The 23202-nt window shown below is 56.0% G+C and overlaps 2 protein-coding genes across 13 annotated transcripts; both read right to left on the bottom strand.

Moving 5' to 3' along the window:
- Positions 1–32: 32 nt before the first annotated feature.
- Positions 33–10225, bottom strand: TMC4 (transmembrane channel like 4). Of its 9 annotated transcripts, XM_057711028.1 has the most exons (15): positions 9946–10078; positions 9159–9372; positions 6305–6450; positions 5952–6184; positions 5693–5814; positions 4032–4179; positions 3349–3516; positions 2977–3140; positions 2588–2714; positions 2199–2296; positions 1714–1897; positions 1191–1321; positions 931–1086; positions 615–693; positions 33–504 (listed from the first exon to the last, which is right to left on the bottom strand). In XM_057711028.1, the coding sequence occupies exons 1-15, from the start codon at positions 10022–10024 to the stop codon at positions 436–438; spliced, it is 2118 nt and encodes a 705-aa protein (XP_057567011.1). In that variant the 5' UTR covers positions 10025–10078; the 3' UTR covers positions 33–435. The 9 variants fall into 9 exon arrangements, with proteins under 9 accessions (XP_057567011.1, XP_057567013.1, XP_057567012.1 ...); XM_057711030.1 differs by lacking the exon at positions 9946–10078 and adding an exon at positions 10113–10225 and having other exon boundaries at positions 5952–6450; XM_057711029.1 differs by having other exon boundaries at positions 5952–6450; positions 9946–10165.
- A 704-nt stretch (positions 10226–10929) lies between these two features.
- On the bottom strand, positions 10930–22841 carry MBOAT7 (membrane bound O-acyltransferase domain containing 7). Of its 4 annotated transcripts, none has more exons than XM_057711038.1 (8): positions 22514–22841; positions 21713–21791; positions 21480–21609; positions 20743–20869; positions 18637–18796; positions 17185–17545; positions 15261–15437; positions 10930–11317 (listed from the first exon to the last, which is right to left on the bottom strand). In XM_057711038.1, the coding sequence occupies exons 2-8, from the start codon at positions 21786–21788 to the stop codon at positions 10930–10932; spliced, it is 1419 nt and encodes a 472-aa protein (XP_057567021.1). In that variant the 5' UTR covers positions 21789–21791; positions 22514–22841. The 4 variants fall into 4 exon arrangements, with proteins under 4 accessions (XP_057567021.1, XP_057567023.1, XP_057567025.1 ...); XM_057711040.1 differs by having other exon boundaries at positions 22504–22841; XM_057711041.1 differs by lacking the exon at positions 10930–11317 and adding an exon at positions 12124–12989.
- Between the last annotated feature and the right edge of the window lie 361 nt (positions 22842–23202).

The following is a 23202-nucleotide window of genomic DNA, read 5'->3' on the forward strand; positions in this document are numbered from 1 at the left end:
CCGTCGCCCGGAATCGCGCTTGGTGTCGCCTAGCGACCGCCTCTTATCAAGATTCTGAGTCAATCACAAGTGTCCCCGCCCTTACGCTACTGAACGCAGCCAGTGATTGGCTGACACGCCCTGGTTCTCTCGCGGAAGAACCCTTCGCGCCAACCCACAGGTAAACATATTTGATTGACTTATGTCCCGCTGAAGCCTTGTCCCCGGCTTCCGGACGCGAGTTTCAGAAAGGCTCAGTAGCCTCCGCTGTGTTTATTGATACTAGAAAGAGGTTCACTGGAGAGTCGGGGACTTAGCAGTGAGTCCCAGGGCTGGAAAAGCTTGGGGCCCCTCCAGTTCTCTCATTTTCCAAATGATGTGGCCGAGGCTTACAAACGCGCTGGGGGCAGGTCTGGGTCTGAAAGTGGGACGTCACCCTGAGCCAGGTAGGAGACGTCAAAGAGCTCTGCTGGCCGAGCTCAGCGCCACAACGCGCTGTGCCAGGAAGACTTTATTCTGCGCCTCCTGAGGTAGAGTAAAGGGTAAAGAGAGGTGGCGATGAGACAGATCTTCTTTCCCCCGTGTCCCTTTCCACATTGCCCAGGACCCCTTCCCAGGGACCAGGCCTGGCTCACCGTCTCTATCTGGCGTTTGAGTTCAGAGATGAGGCGTCCATATGAGTTAGCCAGGGCCACGGTATACGCCATCAGGATGCTAGAGGAGACGGAGTGGAAGTCACTCCCCAAATACTCTTAGGATGTCTTCAACGTAGGGCTCTTTGTAATCAGGGTTCTGGACCTCCTCCTTCAGACTCAAGGACTCTATTATCCCAGCCCCCTCCCTCGCTCAGACCCAAGAGTTTGGGCCCCCAGCCCCCCTGTCCCTTGGAAGCGGGCAGCGGGGACCCAGGTCAGACATTCAGACTCAGACCCAGGAGTTTAGGGCCCTCACCTGGAGATCAGCAGAAGGGGCACAGCAAAAGCCTGGGTTCCCAGGAAGAAGAGAAATTTCTGGGCAGTCTGAGGGAGCTTGCAAATAGACTCGGGGATCTCGGCCCAGATGGTCGACTGCCCCCGGAATGGACCACACAGCTTAGAAGGTGGTATCCTGAAGTCAGAGACGGGCAGAGTTCAAGGATGGCCAAAAGTCAGAACCCTGGAGGGAGGAGGGAGGGAGGGAGGGAGAGAGAGGCAGGTGCCTCTCACACTTACAGGAAGATGCTATAAAGCACAGGAACGGCGGAGATGGCCAGACCCAGGAGAAGGACCAGAGGGAAAAAGAAATTCACAGTAGAGGCCCGAAAGGTGCGGGAGGCCGGCGAGCAGGTGGAGAAGAGGGTGATCTGGCAGGGGGGTAGTGGGGTGGAGGGAATTTGAGACACAGGAATCTGAGCCCCAGACTCTCCTTTTCCACCATCCAGGAGCCCTGGTCCCTGGCCCGCTCTCATCAGTCAGGATCCAGGGGTCCCAGTTCATTTTCACCATCAGACACAGGAGTCCGGGTCCTCTCTTCCCTCAGACCTAAAAGTTGGGATGCCCGGGACCCCTCCTTCTCCCACATCCACATCTGTCCTCCAGACCAGTCCTCTCTCGGGATCTAGTAGTCCGGGACCCTGGCATCCTCCCCTGCCAGGACCCAGTAGGCACATCCCTCAGGCCCCTCCTCCTCCAGGACCCAGAAACCCAAGCCCCAATACCTCCCGCTTCAGACCCAAGGGTGCTCTCCACCCCTCACCTTCTTCAAATAGAAAAGCAGCAGGAACTTGGCGGTGTTGAGCAAAGGCAATAAAGGGCAGAAAAAACTCCCCACCCAGACCACCGTCTGTCCGTAGATGAGCCCCAGCACTTCGTCAGGCACCTGGAACTCCAGGGTCCCCGCAAAACGACCCAGCGCCCCGGGACAGAGGCCACAGAGCAGCCTGAGGGGCAGGGTTAGGTCGGGCCAAATTAGAGGCAGGCCGGCCACGGGTTTCCCCGCCTTCACCGTCCCGCCCACCAGTCGGAAGTGAGCATATCGGGCGGAGGGGCGGAGCCTTCAAGGTTCTGGAGGGGGTGTGCCTAGAGGGCGGGGCTTGAGGCATAGAGGTAACCACGGCAGTAGGGACAGGGCCGGAGGGAGGTGACTACCAAAGTCGTGGAGGGGGCGGAGCTAGAAAGGGGCAGGGCGAAGGAAAATAACTGGGTGCTGGGCGGGGCCATGGCAAGGGGCGGGACTCTCACTTCCGAGGAAACTGGATGAGCAGCGTGACTGCCAGGCTGGTCAGAAGATCAAACAGCAGGAGTTTATACATCTCCTGGCCCAGGCGAGTCTCCCAGCACTGAGGAAGGAAGAACAGGTCAGAAAGACCTCAGGACCCGGACACCTGTAGACGCAAACATCTGAGCCTCCTATATTGCAAGCGTATGAGACTCTATCAGTACCTTCTCTGGAGGGTCTTTAGTTTTTTTTAAATCCATACCCTTGTCCTCAAGGGGAAGGTATTCTAGCACCGCAAGTTCCTCCTTCCTCCCAAACCAGCAGTCTGGACCTACCGGGCTCCTCCTTTCCTTCAAGGACCCAGGAGTCCTGTGCCTCCGCCCCCCCTCCCCCCACCCCCCGCCATCCTCACCGGAAGTTCTTCGTAATTGTAGCCACAGGTTTTGCACTTCTCAGGGTCCACATCACCCCTGCAAGTGATCTGATTCCAGAGAGAGACGAGCAGGACCAGCAGGGAGGCCAGGCGGAGGAACACTGTCCTGATAAGGGGAAGGGAGAGAAAGGGAGTCAGCACTGCCTGAGTGCCCACCACGTGCCCGGACCCTCCTGGGTGCGGGCGTGCTCGCCATTCTCCCCATTTCACAGATGAAGCAAACTGACGCCCAGCAACAGGAAGAGCCGGGGTTTGAATCCAGATCCCACTGGATCCCATATCCTGATGATTTCAGTCTCTTATTTGCTAGAACCAGTGTCCCTCGACCACCCCACCATCATCCCCAGCCCCTCCTAGGAGTCTAGAACCTGAGCAGTATAAAAACAATCTGGCGGCTTCTGGTATAGCCCTCCAGTGGGGCAATGAGCTTGAACACCGGTGGCAGCACGAAGTTGACCCCGGAGATGAAGATGGACGGAAGGTAATCCACCACGAGCTTCAGCAGTGGCATCCGCTGGATAAGAGGCTTCTCCTACGAGGGAGGGTGAACCAAGAGAAGAGGCGCTGGGGTCCTACAGGAGCCATGTTTAACATCCTTCCCCAGCCTCTTCTTCCTTCGGCACCCTGAAGTCCAAGGTCCAAACATAATGCCCCCCACCCCCCATCCCTCCTCTCTGAGATTCCAGGAATGATAGGAAATGGAGGTTCCAGGACCTTTCCTCCCCCAGGGCCCTCCACACCTGCAGCTCCACAGTGGCCCCTGTGGCCCGGTAGACGCCGTAGAAGGCTGCCCCGAGGAGCGCGACCACCACCAGGTTGAGCAGCGCCCGCACCGACCACACCCTGGCTTGTTGGCCCAGGGTCCGCACCGCAGCCTGGCGCCTCACCGCCGCTTCCTCCAGCTCCACCTGATGCCGGAAGAGACGTCCACTTGGGTTCCATCGCCCCAGGTCCAGCCTGTGGCCCAGACCCCAAGCTCAACCCGTGAACTGATGCAGCACCGCCCTCTAAGAACATCTATAACCCTCATCCCAGCCCTCCGGGTGACAATTTAGATCTGCCTCCGCCCCTCCAAGGCCCCGCCCAGCACGTGGAGCTCCTCCTAGCACCCGCCCAGCACTCTTGCCCGGTGCTGTGGAGTTTCAGTGATACTTTATCAAGCCCTTTCTGGCCACACCCTTCTCTTAACTTTGAAGGAGCTTTAGGTCCCGCCCCTTTCGTGTTGTTAGCTTTTCCCTGTACCCTCTGACCTCAGGCATCCCAATGGTGGTCTTCGGCCCTTTTCTCCCAAGGCCCGCCTCCTTAGAAGGAAGCTCCGCCCAGCATCTCTCCGGAGGCCCGTCCCTGGCCTAGGCCCCGCCTATTCTCTCAACCCCGCCCCCTCGGGTGCCTTCTGGCTGTAGGCCCCAACCCCTAAGCGCACCTGCAGCTCAAATAGGATGTTGCGCTGGCGCAGCCGTACGTGGACCTCCCCGCTGAGGCCAAAGTCCCAGGCGGAGAACACCCGGTGGCTGTAGCTGGTAACGGCTCCTGACTCAGCCAACAACGTCTGCTTCAGCCCAGACACCGAGCTAAGAGAGGGGAGACCCGGGAAATGGGGTATAGCAGGACAGCAGGGAGATACCGCCCCCTCCTTGTGGGGCAAACAAGGAAAATGAACCCTAAGACCCTGGACGTTTGGAGAGCTACCTGGTGGAAACATATACAGTCATTGCCGCCAAAGACCAAGAAAAAGATTCAGAGAGATTCAGAGGAAGCCAGACACCCAAAAGTGAGAGACAAAAACCTAAGAGATAAGGACAACTCTCCAGAGAGAAGGGAACAGAGACCCTGGGGAGAGAGAGATTTAGAGGGACGACTGAGACCCCAAAGTGGGCGGGGGGGCTGAGATTCCAAGAAAAGGGGACAAAGACTCAGAAAGCGAATAAGAGATGGAAAAGGCCGGTGGGGATGTCAGAGAGCCAGAGAAAGGACGACGGAGACTCAGAAAAGGAGGGGGCAGATAAAGAGACTTGAGAGAGGGGGACAAAGACCCAGGGAGGGGATAGAAAACCAGAGAAAAGGAAAGAAACAGAAAACTGGGCAAAGAGACTCCACATCCACCCTCACCGCCCTGGTGCCAGCCCCCATCAGGTCTTGAATGGACCCAGAGGACCCCCGCCTGCTCTCCTTGCTAACACCTGTGCCTTCTCGCCCAGTCTCCACTCCCAAGCCAAGCAGAGCCTTCCTTTTATGAGGATCCGATGGCATTCCAACTTGAAACCTATTCCACAGCTTCTCTTTATTCTTGAGTCCTAGGCTCCTTCATAGCATAGCCCCTGATCTGGCCCCCACCTACTTCTCCAAGCTCAAATCCTGTCCCTCCTCCTCCTCCTGGCCTTTTCTTTCCCAGCCTCTTTCTACCCCAGGGCCTTTGCACTGTCTGCAGTGCTGCTGTCTTCGCTGTTCACCTGGCTGGCTCCCTCTCACCTTTCCGGTCTTCCTCTACAGGTCACCTCCTCAGACAGTCCTTTACTGACCACACCATCTAATGAGGGTCCCCACCCATTATTCTCTCCTGCACGGGGGCAGCACACTACACCTGCTCTGCTCACCCTCTAATGTGCCGTGCAATCCTCTCATTATGGCTTATTGATCATCACTCGTCTCTCCTGTTAAAATGTCAGCACCCTCCCACCGCCACCACCCCAGGACCAGCCTCCTGTTCGGTTTTTGTTTGTTCTGTTTTGCCAAATGCCTAGAACAATGCCTGGCACACAGTATCTGCTCAGTAAACATCTGTCACACGAGTGAATGAATCGCCCCTAATTTGTTTCCTATATGGCACTCTCCCCTCCAGAAAAGATGTAATTAATTTGCTTGTTTGTTTAATATCTGACCTTCCCCACTAGACCCTAAGTCACAGGAGGAACTTCCCCTCTTTATCCCTGGCCTGGAGCAGTCATGAAGCATTTTAGAATTCGACTACAACTCAAGCAGAGAGAAAGGGACCACTGAGCAAGACTCAGGATTCTGGAGGAGGGGATTTCTATCACTGCTGCTCCCCTGTGGTTCAGGGAGTCTGGGTGTAGGGGTGGCACTGACCGGTGCAGGATGAGCAGCAGGTAGAGGAGGCCAATGGCAAAGGTGGAACACAGGTAGGTGATGGCCAGGTGTGGGCGGGGTGGGTAGAACCCATAGAAGACAGGAGACCATTCTAGAAAACCCTGGAGACGGAAAGGCAGGGCAGGGGTCACTGTGGGGCTGGGTGGAGGCAGGGTTCAGGGAGCTGGGCCATCGGGGTCAGGGGTCACTGAGGGCACTAGGGCTCACAGCGGGGCTTCCCAGGGACCCAGGCACGCACCTCTCCGGAGAGCAAGTTGAAGAGCTCGGTGGGGAAGGTGACCAGGCCCTGGGAGCCGGGGTTGTAGGAGCCGCAGGGCGAGGAGGCATTAGGGGCAGGGGGACCAGGGGGAGCCCCTTCCAACCAGGTGGGCAGCAGAATCATGCAGGCGATGAGCACGGAGGCCAGCACGTTGAGAAGCAGCAGGAAGCGCAGCAGCGAGAAGTAAGACTTGGTGCCGGAGCCAAACTGGCCTGCAGGGGGCAGCAGAGAGGCCGCGGGCTCCTTTCTGAGTCTGGTGGTCCCAGGCCCCTCCTCCCTCAGACACAGGGGTTCAGTCCCGTCCCAAGATGCCGGCCCAAAGCCCACGGTACCCCCGATCCTCTTCAGCGTCCACTCCCAGGGCTGCACGGAGCTCAGGCCTCCCCGCACCTTCTCCTTGGACCTCCGAAGCAGCAGAGTCCAGGCGGCTGCCCTGGACCACGAGCCCTGAGCCACCTGGTTCCTGGCAAGGCTCTGTCTGGGAGGGAAACAGAGTCAGACACAGAAAAGGAGGGGCCTAGTGGCCCCAAAGGGAAACCACCCAAATGTAGAAACAACCCAATCGTTGGACCAGGAAGTAAGTTGAGATATATTCCCAACATGGGATACTGCATAGCAATGAAAAGAAGCACACCTAAAGCTGAGCATGGGAAGACAGACAGAATATACAGACTGCAGGGTTAGATTTACACAAAGGCACAGAGCAAACACAGCTAAGCTCTTCTCTTTAGAAGAGAAGGCAAAGCTATGGAGAAAAGCAAGGAAGTCATCCTCGGTAAACGTCTGGGAAGGAGAAAGGGGGTGCCCTAGGTGGAGTTTACCTGCACCCTCACTTTGGGAAAAGTCTCTATGTGATGTTTCATACACTTTTTTTCTTCTTTTTTTAATTAATTAATTTAATTTTTGGCTGTGCTGGGTCTTTGTGGCTGCACACGGGCTTTCTCTAGTTGTGGCGAGCAGGGGCTGCTCTTCATTGGAGTGCGGGTTTTTCATCGCAGTGGCTTCTCTTGTTGCGGACACGGGCTCTAGGTGCGCAGGTTTCAGTAGTTGCAGCACATGGGCTCAGTAGTTGCAGCACACGGGCTTAGTTGCTCCGTGGCATGTGGGATCTTCTCAGCTCGGGGATTGAACCCGTGTCCCCTGCATTGGCAAGTGTATTCTAAACCACTGAGCCACCAAGGAAGCCCTTTCTTACTTTTCTGTCAGCAAATCTCATCATAAAGTAAAAAATGAAAAAAAAAAAGTAGGTGTGATATTGTGATTTATGATAAGAAATATACATTTGGTAGTGTATGGTATCACTTAGATATGGAATCTAAAGAAACTGAACTCAAAAGGGAGTCAGTGACAAGACAAGAACAAGGACGCAGACGCAGAGAATGGACTGGAGAACTCGGGGTTTGGGGGGGGCGGGGGGTGAAGGGGAAGCTGAGACGAAATGAGAGAGTAGCATAGACATATATATACTACCAACTGTAAAATAGATAGCCAGTGGGAAGTTGTTGTATAACAAAGGGAGTTCAACTCGATGATGGATGATGCCTTAGAGGACTGGGACGGGGAGGGTCGGGGGGAGTCGAGGGAGGGAGGGAATACGGGGATATGTGTATAAATACAGATGAGTGAACTTGGAGTACCTCAAAAAAAATAAATAAATAAAATGGAAAAAATAAATTAAAAAAAAAAGGGAGTAGGATGGTGGTTACCAGGGGCTGGGGATACAGTAGGGAAATGGAGATGCTGGTCAAAGAGCACAAACTCTTTGTATAACATGAGTAAATTCTGGGGATCTAATGTATAGCATGGTAACTGAGCTCATAATACTGCACAGCTCATAATACAATATAGTAGTATGAGCTGCTTGAAGGTTGCTAAGAGAGTATATCCTAAATATTCTCACCACTGAAAAGAAATGGTAATTATGTGACCTGAGGAGATGGTAGCTAGCGCTACTGTGGTAATCATTTTGCAATATATCCACGTAAGTATCAAAGCAACACATTGTACACCTTAAACTCGCACCATGCTGCATGTCAGCTGTATCAAAATAAAGGTGGAAAAAATTAATATTAAAGAAAAAAGTGTAGGGACTTCCCTGGTGGCGCAGTGGTTAAGAACCCGCCTGTTCTTGCAGCGGACATGGGTTTGATCCCTCGTCCGGGAAGATCCCACATGCTGCAGAGCAACTAAGCCCTTGCGCCACACCTGTTGAGCCTGCGTTCTAGAGCCTGCGAGCCACAACTACTGAGCCCACGTGCCACAACTACTGAGCCCACGTGCCACAGCTACTGAAGCCTGCACACCTAGAGCCCGTGCTCCGCAACAAGAGAAGCCACCGCAGTGAGAAGCCCGCGCACAATGAAGAGTAGCCCCCCTAGTGCAGCAACAAAGACCCAATGCAGCCTAAAAAAAAAATAAATAATTAAAAAAAAAAAGAAAAAAAGAAAAAGGTGTATATTTGGTCATCGTCCTGTTTGTGGCACACAGCTCCTAAAAGCCTCGAGTTTCCTAAGTGGTGAGAGTGATAAAGGTGCCTTTTTCATGTTAATGCGATTATATCTGCAGGTAGATCGTCTCAGAATTGCTGGACACCCAGCTAGTGTCAGAGCGTTGCTTGGTGTGGGGAAAATTCCCTACACGTCAGAATCAGTCTCAGGGTTATGTAAGGAACAAGGGTCAGTTTCAAGGGCTCCCTGAGGAGTCACCCAGGGCCCGGTTCTCGGAAGGGCGTCCCACTTGCTGTGCTGTTTTAATGCTGTGCTGTTGCCGTCTTAAAATGCGTAAGAATTGTTGAACAAGAGACCCAGCATTTTCAGCTTTCTCTGGGTCCTGCAAATGACGTAGCAGGAGAGAGGCAAGAAAGAAAGTGATAGGCTTTGAAGAGGAGGAGGCAGAGACAGATATGAAGCAGAGAGGGAAAAAATCACAGATTTCGGACACCCGGAGAGCAACAGAGGCAGAGAAGCTTGGAGGGAGATGAGAAGCTGGGAGAGAGAGAAGAAAGAATCCTGGAGACAGGACTCCTTGGAGTCAGAGAAGCACAAACACAGGAGAAAAGGAAACCCAGAGAGGCAGCTCTGAGAGAGGTGGGGGACCGACAGTAGGACAAGAGCTAGAAGGAGGCAGAGCCACCACCACGTGGGAGGATGGCCCACACCTGGCTAGGAAGTGGGAGGGGGGCCTCACCTGTGCACCCTCCTGGCCTGCATGGGCCATGGCAGTTCCCGGGAAGGGCCAGGTTCCTGCAGTTCCTTTCGTGTGGCTTCTGCGAAAGACTGGATGTTCTTCTGTCCATCCTCCTCCTCTTCCTCCAGGGCCCCCCAGGGCAGCACCCCAGGGCCTCGGTACCGAAGGGTAGCAGTGCTGGGGAGCTCATTCAGCACAGAGGACAGTGATGCTCCTGGGGCAGGAGGACAGGCGGCTGGGAGGGCCCAGGGGTCCAGTCCCCGGCCCCTTCTCCCTGAGACCCAGGGGTCCAGCCCCCAGCCCCTCCTCCCTCAGACCTGGAGTCCAGGCCCCGGGTCCCTCCTCCCTGAGACTCAGGATTCCTAGCCTCTCCTCCTCCCTCCATCCTAGTCCAGGCCCCTCCTCCCTCAGATCCGGGAGTTTGGAACCCCCAGTCCTACCCCCAAAGCCCTGCCAAGCACCGAGCGTGGCCCCTCCTACCCCAGGGTTGAGTCTGCTCCTCCACTTCCTTTTCACTCTAATTCAGTTTATGACCTGGGCCCCTCCCATTCCTCAGATATCCTGATATTCCAGCCCCTAGCCCTCTCCTCCAAGACTCCAGGTCTCCAAACTCCTCCCCTGGACCCAGAAGTCCCTGCCTCTAGGTCCCTTCTTCCCCAGAGACCCGGGACCCGAAGCCCCTCCCCCTCTGCCTTGCGGCCCCAGAAGTCAGACCTCTGTTCTCCGCCTCCCCCAGGACTTCTGCCAACCAGGGGGGTTGGACCTGCCCTTCCTCTGGCTCCCCCACCTGTCCTGGCCTCCCGGGGTGCTGGCCACCCCCCCGAGGAGCCCCAGGCCTCCGGTTCCCACACCGGGCTCTCTTCCATGGCCCCAGCCGCGGATCTGTTTCTGTCTCCAGGGCCAGCCGAGCAGGGAGTGCCCCAGGTGAGGGCGGGGCCTAAGGCAGGTGCCTACCTGGCCGCCAGGTGGCCCGGAGGAAATACCCAGCACGTCCCATATACCGTCCGAGCCGCTGCTCCGAAAGGTCTCCTGGGAGCGGAAGTCCACAGACGCCCCCATGGATCCCAGGGGTCAGTAAGGGGGGACGGGGCGGTAGCACATCGCACTGGGACGAGGGGTACACGTCCCCCCACACTGGCTGATCACCCACAGACACTCCCACATAGAGTCTTTGTGTGACACTTTATTAGGAGAGATGTACACACTCTGAGCCTGTCAGGCCAAAGGATGACAAGAGGGTGACAGGAGCACTGGGGCCTTTAGGTGGCTCAGATGAAACCTGCAAGAACCACAGTCCAAAGGCCTGCACATCTGCGCCTCCGTTTCTCGTTTCCAGGAGGATTACATTCCGTACTGGTCTAGTGAGACAAAAGTAGAGAGAAAGCAACCAGAAAGAGGCCCCCCACTCTCAGAACCTGCTCTCAAGCGCCTACCCCCACACTGTGGAGCCAAAGAAAGGTAATTTGCCCAAGAAACCATGTCGCCCATCGGCCCCTAGTGTTGGGGGGAAGCGCAGCTCTCTCTCAATACCTGACGCTGGGCAGGGACAAAGGGAGGTTCTCGTCTGGACGATATCTTGATTTTTACAGGAGGGAAAACGGATCACCTGGGGCCTTCAGGGCGGAGGCTTTGTCACAGGCAGGGTGCTGAGCTGGGGAAGCGGGAGTCCTCTCCAGGCCCCTTGCCAAATTCAGGACTCTCTCTGGTTCACTGAATTCCCAGGCAAGAACGTGGTAGCTGGACCGAGTGGCAGAGGGAGTGCCGTGACAGCCTACTCCTCCCGCAGCTTTCCCGAGGCAAGGCCGCTGGTGGGGGACGCCGTCTTCCGCCGGCTGGGGCTGCCCCCACCTAGAGCCAGGCCCAGCCCCAGGGCCGCCAGGGCCAGGATGTGGATGCAGAAGTAGACGGAGGCCCAGTACCGGAGGGTGTCGCCCAGCGAAAGCAGCACGAAGCCCATGCACATGTAGTCGTAGGCCCGCATCTTCAGGAACCAGTGCACCCAGTCCCAGGTCTTCTGGCCCCTGGGACTGAGCCGCCCCCGAAGCGCCGACTCCAACCGGCCCTCAGCTGCCAGGCACAGCGGGATGGTCAGGAAGCTCAGGTAGTAGCCAGGGTGCAGGCCGTGCCAGTAGGCGCTCAGTAACATGGTCCAGGCGCTCCTGGGGGAGGCGCTAGGAATCAGGACCCGGAGTCTAGGCTCTCCACCCTCTTCCTTGAGAGCCAGGAGTCCAGGCCCCCAGCCCCTCCCCCCTCAGACCCAGGGGTCCAGGCCCCCGGCCCCTCCCCCCTCAGACCCAGGGGTCCAGGCCCCCGGCCCCTCCTCCCTCAGACCCAGGGGTCCAGGCCCCCGGCCCCTCCTCCCTCAGACCCAGGGGTCCAGGCTCCAGCCCCTCCTCCCTCAGACCCAGGGGTCCAGGCCCCCAGCCCCTCCTCCCTCAGACCCAGGGGTCTCTACTCTCTCCTCAGACGCCCCCTCCCAACACTCTTCTCCCTCAGGGCCCAGGAACCAGGTCTGCAGCCACTTGCTCTCTGCAGCTCCAGGAATATAACTCCTGGCGTGTGAAGACTCAGAAACCTCCAGCCATGATCCCTTCTCCTTATGGACTCAAAAGCTATCCCTTGAAGACCCACAAGTTCAGGCTCCGATCCCCACTTCATAGAGAACCCACAAGTCACAGCAGGCGTTGCCCAGGACTGTGGCCTGAGTTCCTGCCCACAGGCATCAAGCCTTCCCTCTGGCACACCAGGGTGCTTCAAGTACAGCAATAACCTAATGACAGAATAACACTGACCACCCTCTGGGGGCGGAGGTGTAAGAGTTCATAAAAAAGAATTCATAAAAAGGTTGAATTTTCCCTGTTAGTAACAGGGGAGATCTTTTCCATCTTCTCTTTTCTTAGGCCATTTCCTTGAAAAACCTACTGTCTGAGCATCTTTCTTTTATCCTTTGGATACAGATGGAAATCTTTGAAAAGGTGAAACAGGCCTCTAGAAAGCGTTACAGTCCAGGAACGTTTTTCTCAAGTGCCTGGGAGCCATCTCTTTGAAGCGTAGATGTGGAGGGAGGTAGAGCCTTGTCTCCCTGCGGCTATAAGGGTTGATCCTAGGGGTCAGCTCTGAGCTGTAAACACCAACCGTGATAGACACAGGAGTTTTATTCTTCCTTCAGATAAAGACACTTAACTAGCACAGGTGGCCACCCCAACTACCAGGCGAACTCGGCATGAACGTGAAAGCACGCACAGTGCTGTGGGGTCCTCTGATGCGAGGACCAGTTACGGTGTCTCTTGAGAACATGCTACATAAAGGGCTCTAAGCGGTGGTGAAGGATACAAGGAGGGTGAGATTTCTACACAACTATTAAGGACCTACTGTATTGCATGGGGGATTCTACTCAATACTCTGTAATGATCTATATGGGAAAAAAAGCTAAAAAGAAGAGTGGATATACCTATACGTATAACAGATCCACTTTGCTGTACACCTGAAACGAACACAATATTGTAAATCAGTTATACCCTAGTTAAAAAAAAATAAAAATGAAATGGATGAATTGTTAAAAAAAAAAAGGGGGATGAGCTTTCTTTCCATCTTGGTGATCTCAGCAGTGGGTTACTTGCGCTGCGCCTTGAAATCTGGTTGAATAACAAAACTGTTTTGGGTTTTTTTTGTAGTTTTTGGCCATGCCATGAGGCATGTAGGATCTGAGTTCCCAGGCCAGAGATCGAACCCGCGCCCTGGGCAGTGGGAGCACGGTGTCTTAACCGCTGGACCGCCATGGAAGTCCACAAAACTGTTTTCTTTCTTCTCTGCCTCTGGAGAGAGGATGATCTGGGTCGGCAGAATTGAAAGAAATCGACAGTAGGACACACACCAGTACAAGCCCGGCACCTCTAACGCCTGACCCTTCCCGCACCTACTCTCCTCTCCCAGTTTCGATGCCTCCCTCCCCGCCTGCAGTGAACACTGTCCCAAGAATCACCTGGGCTCCCCACTCCATCCTCTCTTGAACCCACTCCAGTCCAGCTTTCACTGCCGCCCTCCACTCTGGCCCTCCCATCACGCCCCACCCAGGGGTCGCCCTTGCCCTCAGCGCACTGCACCGTAGCTCCTGGCACCGGCAGACACACAACCCCTCCCTCGCTCCTCCTGGAAACACTTGGTTCTCTCGGCTTCCTTCTGGGGGTGGACACTTTGCTGCCTGTCCTCCTATCTCACTGGCTGCGTCTGTGCCAGCTCCTCCTCCTGGTCCCTAGTCTACACCAGGGTTACTCAGTCTTGGCACTACAGACCCCTGGGGCCGGATCATTCTTCAGGGTGGGTGGGTCGGGGGCTGTCCTGTGCAGGGTATGACGTTTAGGAGCAGCTCTGGCCTCCACCCACTAGATGCCAGAAGCACCTCCTCATTATGACAAAAACATCTCCAGACATTGCCAAATGCCCCCTGGGGGTGCAGCACAAGTCCGCATTGAGAATCCCTAGTCTAAATGTTGGCGCGCTCTGTGCTTTGACCCGACGCTCAGCCCCAGAGCTTTAAGTATCACCCACAACTGCAGATGCTCACGTGTCCACTGCTCACACCAACCCTTCCCTTACGCACCAGAATCACGCAACTGCCTATCAAATAACCTCACCTCAAAGCTAACAGTCACCTCAAAGTCAGTGAGACTAAACCCACGTCTAGTTTCCTCATCTACCCACTCCTGAAACTTCCTCCTGCCCAGTCTCCCTCCTCAGGAAATGGCCCTTCTGTGCCCTACATCACGCACACCCATCACCTGGGCGTCACGCTCCATTTTCTCTCTTTCTCAGGCCCCACATCCAGGTGGGGCCAAGCCCTGACTCCACCTCTCAAATGCATCCACTTCTAGGTCCCTACTCTAGGACACCATCCACGCCCACCGGGCCAGTCCCCAGTTATCTCCTGCTCCCCTCTCCCACCACAGACCATTCCCCACACACGGTCAGAGGGGATCTTTAAATCTAAATCCAATCACACACCCAGGTAAGTCTAGCTCCAGAGGTGCCAGGATGAACTGCTTCATTATGAGAGTGTGATGGTGTATCTGACTTCACCTGGTGGCTTGGCGAAGGCTGAGTGCTCGGCCTAACCTCTCCCAGCCTGGGTCTCTTCATTTTTAAAACAGGGATGATTAGAGCTTCTACTTCCTAAGGTTGTAAAGATAAGTTTACCTTATCTTTACAGAAAGTCTCCACTCAAGAACTATCAGATGAGTGAAGGATAATACAAGCTAATCAGCCCTCACACTGAGTGCATTTCACACTCTACCTCACTTATTCCTCACATCAATCTATGAAACAGGTAAAGCATTACCCCATTTAAGAGCTGAGGAAACTGGGTTGCAGGGAGGGATAAATTAGGAGTTTGGGATTAACATATATACACTACTATTTTATGAAATAGATAACCAACCAGGACCTACTGCATAGCACAGGGAACTCGACTCAATATTCTGTAGTAACCTATGAGGGAAAAGAATCTGAAAAAGAACAGATAGGGAACCACTGGTGGTCCAGTGGTTGGGACTCTGTGCTTTCACTGCCGGGGCTGGGTTCAAATCTTGGTGGGGGAACTAAGATCCCGCAAGCCGCTCGGTGTGACCAAAAAAATAAAAGAATAAATCTATCTATCTATCTATCCTGAATCAATTTGCTGTACATCTGAAACCAATACAACATTGCAAATCAACTATACTTCAATTAAAAAAAAAGTGGGATAAAAAGCATATACGGGAATTTTTGAAATTAAAAAAAAAAATTGAGGAAATGGAGGTCAGCTAACTCCTTAAGGTTTCTTAGCAGCTGGTAAGGTCAAGATTCCATAAAGTATAGCTATTGAGACCAAAGGACTCAGTACGCTGCATGTGTGGAACGAGGCTGACGTTACAGAGGTAGAAACGGAGGTCCAGAGAGGAGGCCGAATTTACCCCGAGTAGCGCGAATCAGAGCCAGCACGAGGCTCAAGAAACTACAACTCCCATGAGCCTCAGGGGTGGAGGCCCGGCTGGGGAAGCTGCAGGCGGCCCCAGGAACAGCTGGGAGATGCAGTTCCGTGTCATCCTCCAAGGCAGGCGGGCTCACCTGAAGACGTAGGAGCGGGCAGGCGCGCTCTTGTAGATGTACTGCGCCAGCCACCACTGCACCGTCATGTTCCAGTACCGCATGCCATCCCGCACGCGCACGCAGAAGTCAGTGCTGTAGCAATCGATGTTGCGGATGGTCTCAAAGTCGTACTCCGTGGAAGCCGCTTCCTCCGGACTGGGGGGTGGAGGATGAGGGTGGGGGACAGACATGCAGCTCAGCCAGGCCCCCTCCTGACGCTGGCTACTGTCCCAGCCCCGGATGCTAAGGAGGGGATCCTGGCCAGGCAACGGCTCTCTGGCTGTCACATTTGCTACGGCAACGGGCGAGGATAGCCCAGAGGGAGCATTTTGGGGAAGTGCACAGTTCTTCAGCAATAAGGTTCTCCTTCTCTTGGTAAGGGGGGCCTGCAATAGCCCGGAATAGTCTGGAAGGGATATGGTTGCTAAGCTATGAGTCCTTAGCAACCTGACCTGCCTCTGGTCTCAGAGGCTAGGGAAAGGCCGTTCCTTAGCAACCAATAGCTCAGCATATTCAGAGAAGCCTTCAAGTAGTCCTCTCTAAATTGTTGGACACTTTGGTTGTTAGGCAAGCAGCATGGCTAACAACGAGGTGTTCCGTGGTTGCTAGGGAGATGTTCTAGGCCCTTTTGACACCTTGATGGTCTCTGTTGCTAGGGAAAGGGCATTCCTTAGCGATAAGGCCTAGGATGTTTAGCAAAGCTTCCTGAAAGGGCCTTTCCTGGCTATTGGTCCCCATGATTGTTCTTGAAGGGTCATCTCCAGTCATACAGTGGTTCCTGGGTCACTGGTGCCCATACTCCCAGCAATTGGCAGCTTCTGATAATGGAAGGGGGGCATCTGTTAAGAGTGAGGCCCAGAAGGTTTAGAAAAGCCTTCAGTTCCTGTCTGATGTCTTCTGGGGGATGCCCTCTACTATGGCAGTGGCAAGAAATTTGCACAGGGGGGTGCCACTTCCCCCACAATGGAATGGCAGTTTGTGACTACTAGGGGATGGCCCAACCCTAGTAAGAAGGAGTAGTTCATCATTTACATCAAAGGGCTGCTTTCCCAGCCCCAGCCTGAAGGCTGACCATGACTGCTAGGGACAGAAGGACAGTCCTTTCCTGGTTGCTGGGGGCATCATTTTCCTAGCAACACAGGAGCAACATATCCTTAACAACAAGGGAATTCGTAGTTACTAGCAGTGTGATTTACCTAGTGATGAAGGAGCTAGGAGGGTAGCTTCACCAGGAACAAGGTTAATCCATAGTTACCAGGGGGCTTCCTGGGCAACAAACAGTAGGAAAGCGACCTGTGGTTGCTAAGAATGGTGTCCCCTCTGCTGGAGGACAGCATGGTCAAAGATGCCATTTCTTTAGAAACAGGGCAACAGCAGGCTGTTATGTGATGACATCCCATGGGGAGGGCCATGCTGGCTCCCAGCAACAAAGGGGCAGTGTAGGGGATGCTGTTTCCATAGCAACAAAGAGCAGCTTTCTGGCAGGAAGGGACAGTCCTGTTGCTAGGGAATGGTTTCCCTAGCAACAGAGGGCTACCCCTCCCTGCCCCATGATGGCATCCTGAGCAACCAGGAACAACTGGGTTACTGGGGTGACACTTCCACAGCAACAAAGGGACAGCACGTAGTTGCTATAACAACTTCCTCTTCCTAGCGACAGAGAGCAACTCCCCATCCCAAGGGGTGACAAGCGCTAGCTACAGGGGACAATCCGTAGGTATCAGAACTACTGTTTCCCTAGGACAGGGGAAGGTGGGCTGTGGTGGCCAAGGGTGACACTCTGCTGATAACAGATGGGAGACCTGCCCCCCCTGCTCCCCGCTATCCTCCCTGCTAGGGGTAGGGCCAGCCCGTGGTGATGGGGCCTGCCGGGTCTTGGGACACCTCCCTCCCGCCGCCTGACCTGCTGGGGGGTGGGCATTGGAGGGTGGGGCCGCCCCCGGCCCGGGCTTTGGCGGCCACGGGGTAGGCCCCAAAGCCGGCGGCAATGCAGCCGCACTCGGCCGCAATCCAGGCCACGTAGAAGCGCATGCGGAAGGCGAAGAAGACCGGGATCATGTAGAAGAGGCGGGCGGGCAGCGGGCGGGCGTAGAAGGCGTCCTCACGCACGGCCTCCAGCGGGAAGAGGTGGGAGGAGAGCAGGAAGAGCAGGCCGAAGAGCGGGGCCGGCCAGGCGCGGCGCAGCAGGGGCCGCAGGCTGGGCACGGCCCCGGGAAAGGGCTGCTCCAGCCAGTCCAGGTACGTGCGGTAGCGGAAGAACGGGCCTGTGGCGGGAGGGAGGGAGGGAGGGCAGCTGGTCAGAGCTCGTCTGGGGGCGGGGTTGGGGGCGGCGGTAGATGGACCAGAGATGCGGGAGCTGAGCCGGACCAGGGAGAGAGAGAAGAGAGAGAGAAGCAGAGAGGGGAGTGCGGGTATGAAACCCAGAGAGAAAGGGACAAGGAACCGGAGGGAGAACGAGGGACTCGGCAAGAAAGAAAGAGGGACAGACACTTACGGAAAGGCACAGAGCCAGAGAATGAGGGGTACTGAGATATTAAGACAGATGGAGACAGACCGGACCTGGAGGGATGGGGGGTGGGCGGGACCTGGGTATAAAGGAGTAACGGGAAGTACAGCAGGGCATCTGGAGAGGAAGACAGTGGTGTGAGAAGAAATCGGAGGGTGGCTGAGGCGGGACCTCTGGGGGGGCTGAGGAGGGCTTTGGGTTTTATTCTAAGCGCTAGGAAACCAGTGTAGGCTTTCCCACCAGGGAAGTGCTGGATCATCATTTTGCCTTTTCATGAGACCCCTCTGGCCGCTGAGCAGGGAGGGGCTGCAGTGAGAGAAAAGAGGAGACTGTTCCAGCACTTTAGATACAATGATGACTTGGCTTAGGGAGGGGGCAGAGGGATTAGTAGAAGTGTTAAAAGACAGTGGGTGAATACAGTAACCATAGCTCAATAGTCGCTATAAAAATGAAAACCTTCTAAGAGGTCAACAGTAATGAAACATTTTCTGAAAGTAAAAATGGGATCATAATAAAATAAATTAAAAGAAAAAGGGATCATAAGGGGTGAATACATGTGCCTGGGCAGCAGAAACGTTAGGGTGATGTCCATCTTTCTCCTTTATCTCCTGTTTGCTCCCATAAGTTACAAGGAATCACTGAGGCTGAGAAGTCTGTCTCTACCCTGGAGGGGCCCTGGGACCAGTGGGACAGTCAGACATGGACCCGGTATAGACGCTCACCCTCAGAGCAGCAGGTGCTGGCATGGAAGGTGGGAACACAGAACAGGCACCAAACTCCGGGCAGAGAATGGAGACAGAGGGTGAGGAGCTGCGGAGGCAGGCCTGGGAGGCTGGTGGGCAGGCTCACCTGTCATGATCCCCACGTAGCAGTAGCTATAGCTGAGCGTCTCCATCAGAGAGGGAACGTCCGGCAGCAGCCCCAGGCTGGGCCCCTTGCTGAAGCCTGAGGCCATTTCCTTCCTCTGGGCCACGTGCAGGTCCTGCACTTCACTGGCCAGACTCACCAGCTGGGAGGAAGGGGCGTGGGGGAGGACAGGTCAGACCTGGGCGTCCTCACACCCGCCTCCCTTTCACTGCCCCTCTGGGCAGCCAACAGCTGCTGCAGCCCCACGCAGCTGGGCGCTGAGGCTCTCTTCCACGGGCAGCTCTGAGCATCTAGTCATGTGGAAGGGCTTCCTGGTGACCCTCGCAGGGCTCACTCCGGGACCCCTCTTTCTTTTTTCTCTAAGTTCCATCTTTCTGTGTTCTCCTGCAGTTCGTAGCTTTAGATACCACCCACAGTGTAACCTGGTGGGACTTCTCCTCCAAGCCCAAGGCTGTTCACCAAGCTGCCTCTAGGGAATTCCCTGGTGGTCTAGCAGTTAGGACTCGGCGCTTTCACTTCTGGGGCCTGGGTTCGATGATCCCTGGTCGGGGAACTAAGATACCACAGCTATATGGTGTGGTCAAAAAAAAAAAAGCTGCCTCTTGCCATTAATACTTGATGTCATCCGGGCACCTCGAATTGAACATATCCAAAGTGGAAGACAGTATTAGCTACACCCCAAAGTGGGTCTTCTTCTAGTCTCTCCCTGCAGCAAATGCCACCACCATTCAATTAATTGCTTAGGTTGGGAATCTTCCTCAATCCCCAAACTGAATCCCTTAAGTCTCTGGAGTCTGTCCCTTTTGCTTTGCCTCCGCCATTGGGCTGAATATGTTCGGGCTGTTCCTCCAGATCTGCTCTGTGCCCTTCTCCGCACACACCCCAGGCGGGCCCGACATCCACAGGCCTCTGTCTCCCAGCTTCTTCCTGGGTTTAGTTGGCAGAGAGCCCCAGGCAGAGATGGAGGAAGGCAGGAGTGAGGCTCGGGGTTTTATTCCCATGTATTGATAAGATCACCTTGGCTGGCCATGACCCTTGACCCATCTTCTCCAACTGGGTGGCTCTACCCAAGTCTTTTTGCTTCCTGGTTCCACTACCTGCCCCTCCTCTCATGCTCTGGGGCCCAGGACCCCGCCCCATCCCACCCTCACTGAGATATATAAAACAAAAGGGCCTCAAATTCTCCTAAATGCCGGGCTTCCTGGTGGGGCTCTGATTGACCTGCCCACCGGCCTGCGTCAAGCCACCACTGTTTGGCAGTTGGACTTTGATAAAGGAGTCCTGCGTCACCCCATCTTGCCCTTTCTGATTCAATTCTCTCAGCATCTGGAGGAAGGATTTTTCAACATGTAAATCTGGTCACATTACCTCTTTTGGCAACAAATCAAAAAGCCTCTTGTAACGGATCTTGGGCCCCCACGGGAAGAAGTCCCAACCACTCACCTTAGCCAACAAGGCTCTGCATGGTTTGGCCTGGGCTGCCCGTGCTCTTTTCCGCTCTTGATGAACGGTCCATGTGGCTGGTCCACTGCTGATGGCACTCAGCCTGCTCCCTCCCACACACACCGGCCCCTAAGTCCTGAAACACTCTTCCTCCAACTCCTAACCAACTCCTGCCTATCCTTCAACTCCCTCTGGGAACACAGGATGTTGAGGACACGTGATGCACCACTTCGCGTGGCTGTTCTGTTCACTGATATGTAGCACACAGTAGGAGCGCATGACTTTCTGTTCCCAAGGGTGGGGCCTGGGAATCTGCGTTCACCCATCTTCGCAGGTCATGGAGAGCCAGACGTGGCGTGCTGGTTTTGTGCCCTGAATTAAGTGCCATCTCCCCAAAGCTGGCTTTCCTCCTTTGCAAAATGGCTTGCTACAAAGATGCACCTTAGCTCAGCCACCAAACAGCACACATGGTGACATAACTTTGGATACTGCCTTACCCCAGGGAAGAGCTGAGAGGAGAAGCCCCGCCCCCCGCCTGGTGTGTGGGAGAGACCACGCCACTTCCTCTGCCGCCCATGGCTGGGAGGAGAAGGTAAAGTGGGGGTGCTTAACTGGCACACAGGGAGGGCAAGAGGGGAGTCTGACCTTCAGTGTCAGCAGCAGCTGGACGGCGTTGGTGAAGGGTGTGGGAGTGGGCAGGCCCAGCAGGCTGAGCGCCCGGAAGAAGAGCAGATACGAGAAGGTCCAGGCTAGGGCCAGGGCGTGGCAGGAGCTGGGCAAAGGCAAGAGGCGAACTGTGCCGGGTGCAAGGGTGCAGGAGACCTTGCCTCCACCTCCCCTAGGTTCCAGCTACAAATCCTCCCCCACCTCCCCACCTTCAGAGACAGAAAATGAGGGGAAGGGGGTATGGAATTAGCATGATTGAAACAGCCACACAGAAACACGCAGCAACAGAGAAGAGAATGAGGAGGGGGTTAAGAGAGGCTTCAGGGTGAAGACCCTTCAATCCTCCATTTTTTCTGGGAGGAAGGGAGATGGAAGGGAGAGGGAGAGAGGGCAGGTGGAGGGAGAAAGAGGGAGAGAAAGAGAGAGAGAGAGAGAGAATATCAGTATGAACGGTGGCAGGGCCAGCAGACGAGTAACGTCCTCCTCTCCCCTGAATCCATGACATGGATGTAAAAGACCAGGACAAACACACAGGGGCAAGGCCAAGGAAAAGGCAGGAGAAGAAGAAAAACAGGCCAGACATGACACGAGAATCTAGAGCTTAACAAGAGCCCTCCAGAGATGGAGTCAGAAACAGAGAAAGACCCCAAGAGTAAACAGGTTGCTTCCTCCACCCCCTCCAATTCTCCCCCTCCTCCCCCGCACCGCCTCCTCACCAGGGCTGGGCCTGAATCAGCGCCCAGGTCCCGAGGATGGTGACCAGAGAATGCAAAGTGTGAGGGCCACAGGTGAACAAGGTGAGCCCCAGGCCTACAGCTGCTGCCCCCCATCTCTTCAGCCCAGGTCCTGCAGGGAGAAGGCACAGCATAAGCGTGGACCCTTCCAGGGGTCCCCCGCCCGGGCACCCCCCCCCCCCTTTATTTTCCACTGGGGAGGGAACCTGACTCACCAGCTTTCTTAAAGAGGAAGCCGATGGGGATGGAGATAAGAAGAACCACTAGATATGTCCATTCTTCGGGCGACATGTTCTGGGGGAGGGGCAGAGGTTCGCAGTGAGAACCTAGGAGTCCAGGCCCCCAGCCCCTCCCCTTTAGAGAATTCAGGAATCTACCCCTCATCCCCCCACCCCCGTCCCATCCCCAGTTGTGGAGGATCAAGGAGTCCTGCCCTTGGCTCCCCTCCTCTGAGAACACAGGAATCCCGACCTCCAGGCGCTCCCCTCTTCGAGAAGAGAGGAAGCCACCCACAGAACCCCTCTTTTGAGAACCTAGGCCCCCAGCTCTTTTCTTCTTTGAGAACCCAGGAATCCAAGTCTCCTGGCGCCCTCCTCCTTCGAGGATCCAGCAATCTGGCCCTTCTCTTCTCATCCCCCAGCCTCTCCCTCTCTGAGATATCGCTGCTCTCAGACCCCCAGCCCTTCCTCCGAGGGGGCCTCCGAGGAGCCCAGGCCTCCAGCCTCCACCCCTCTCGGAGCCTGAAACCCCAAGGGCGAGCCCGCTCCCCAGCCCCAGCCCCAGCCCCGGCTCCACTGCGCGCACCACGCGCGGGCCAGATCCGCTCTGGGCAAAGCCACAGGCGGCCACGCCACCCGGGAGCCCGACCACGCCACCGGGAGCCTGGCCACGCCACCCGGGACCCGGCCGCGCTGCCAGCGCCGCCCCCGCGCCCCATCAGCCCGCCGATGCGCAGCGACCCCGCACGGTCCAGACCCCTCCCGGTCTCCGGGGCGCCGTCACACACCCCGGCCCACCTGGGCAGGAGGCGGCCGAGCAGTCCGGGCCGGCGGGCCGCCGCGGGTCCGGCCGCGCCGATCCTTCCCAGCGCGTCCCCGCGCCCCTCAGCCTCCTTCTGGGGGCCGGCTGGGCTGCGCGGTCCGGGGCCGGGTGTGCAGCGCCCGGAAGGCTCCGCGCTGCGCAGGGAAGGAGCCTGGGCTGAGCGCAGGCAGCGCGAGTCCGTGGTCGGACCCGGACTCGGTTCCACCGAGCGGCGAGCACGCAAAGGGGCGGGCTTCGGGCGTGGGAAGGGCAGGGGAGGGGCCAGAAGCTTCGGGCACCTAGGGACGCGGCCGGACCAGCGAAAGAGGCGGGGCCTGGAGCTCAGCATTCGGAATGAGGCGTGGCCTCCGCTTCAGGTTCCTTGGGGCGGGGTCCGGAGGCGGGGCCACAAGCTTCGGTTTTCTTCGGAGGTAGTCGAGCACTGAAGGTCTCTGCGCGGATATGGGCGGGGCCAACAGCTTCGGCCAGATATGGGCGGGGCCACAGCGTCGGTTCCCTTCGGAGGTAGTCGGGTACAAGAGACCCTGCGTTGCGGATAGGCGGAGCCTCATGTTTAGGAGGGAGGCGGAGCCACGGACTTAGGCAGCACGAAACAGGTGGGGCTCAGGAGCCTTACAAGAGGGCGGGGCAAACAGCGCGCCGGCCTAAAGGAGGTGGGGCCCCG

Source organism: Hippopotamus amphibius, chromosome 16, assembly GCF_030028045.1.
Source record: "Hippopotamus amphibius kiboko isolate mHipAmp2 chromosome 16, mHipAmp2.hap2, whole genome shotgun sequence".
NCBI classification, from domain to species: Eukaryota; Metazoa; Chordata; class Mammalia; order Artiodactyla; family Hippopotamidae; genus Hippopotamus; species Hippopotamus amphibius.

Bases quoted from the DNA above. Each gene is read 5' to 3' on its own strand.
- TMC4 (XM_057711029.1), bottom strand. From the start codon at position 10,024: ATGGAAGAGAGCCCGGTGTGGGAACCGGAGGCCTGGGGCTCCTCGGGG. The intron at 6,451-9,158 runs GTGAGGCCCCCC...TTTCCCTCCCAG, and splicing joins CAGGCCAGGAGGGTGCACAG to ACAGAGCCTTGCCAGGAACC. The intron at 5,815-5,951 runs GTGCGTGCCTGG...TTCCGTCTCCAG, and splicing joins TCAACTTGCTCTCCGGAGAG to GGTTTTCTAGAATGGTCTCC.
- MBOAT7 (XM_057711038.1), bottom strand. From the start codon at position 21,788: ATGTCGCCCGAAGAATGGACATATCTAGTGGTTCTTCTTATCTCCATC. The intron at 21,610-21,712 runs GTGAGTCAGGTT...TTCTCCCTGCAG, and splicing joins CTTCCTCTTTAAGAAAGCTG to GACCTGGGCTGAAGAGATGG. The intron at 20,870-21,479 runs GTGAGGAGGCGG...GCCTTTGCCCAG, and splicing joins CTGATTCAGGCCCAGCCCTG to CTCCTGCCACGCCCTGGCCC.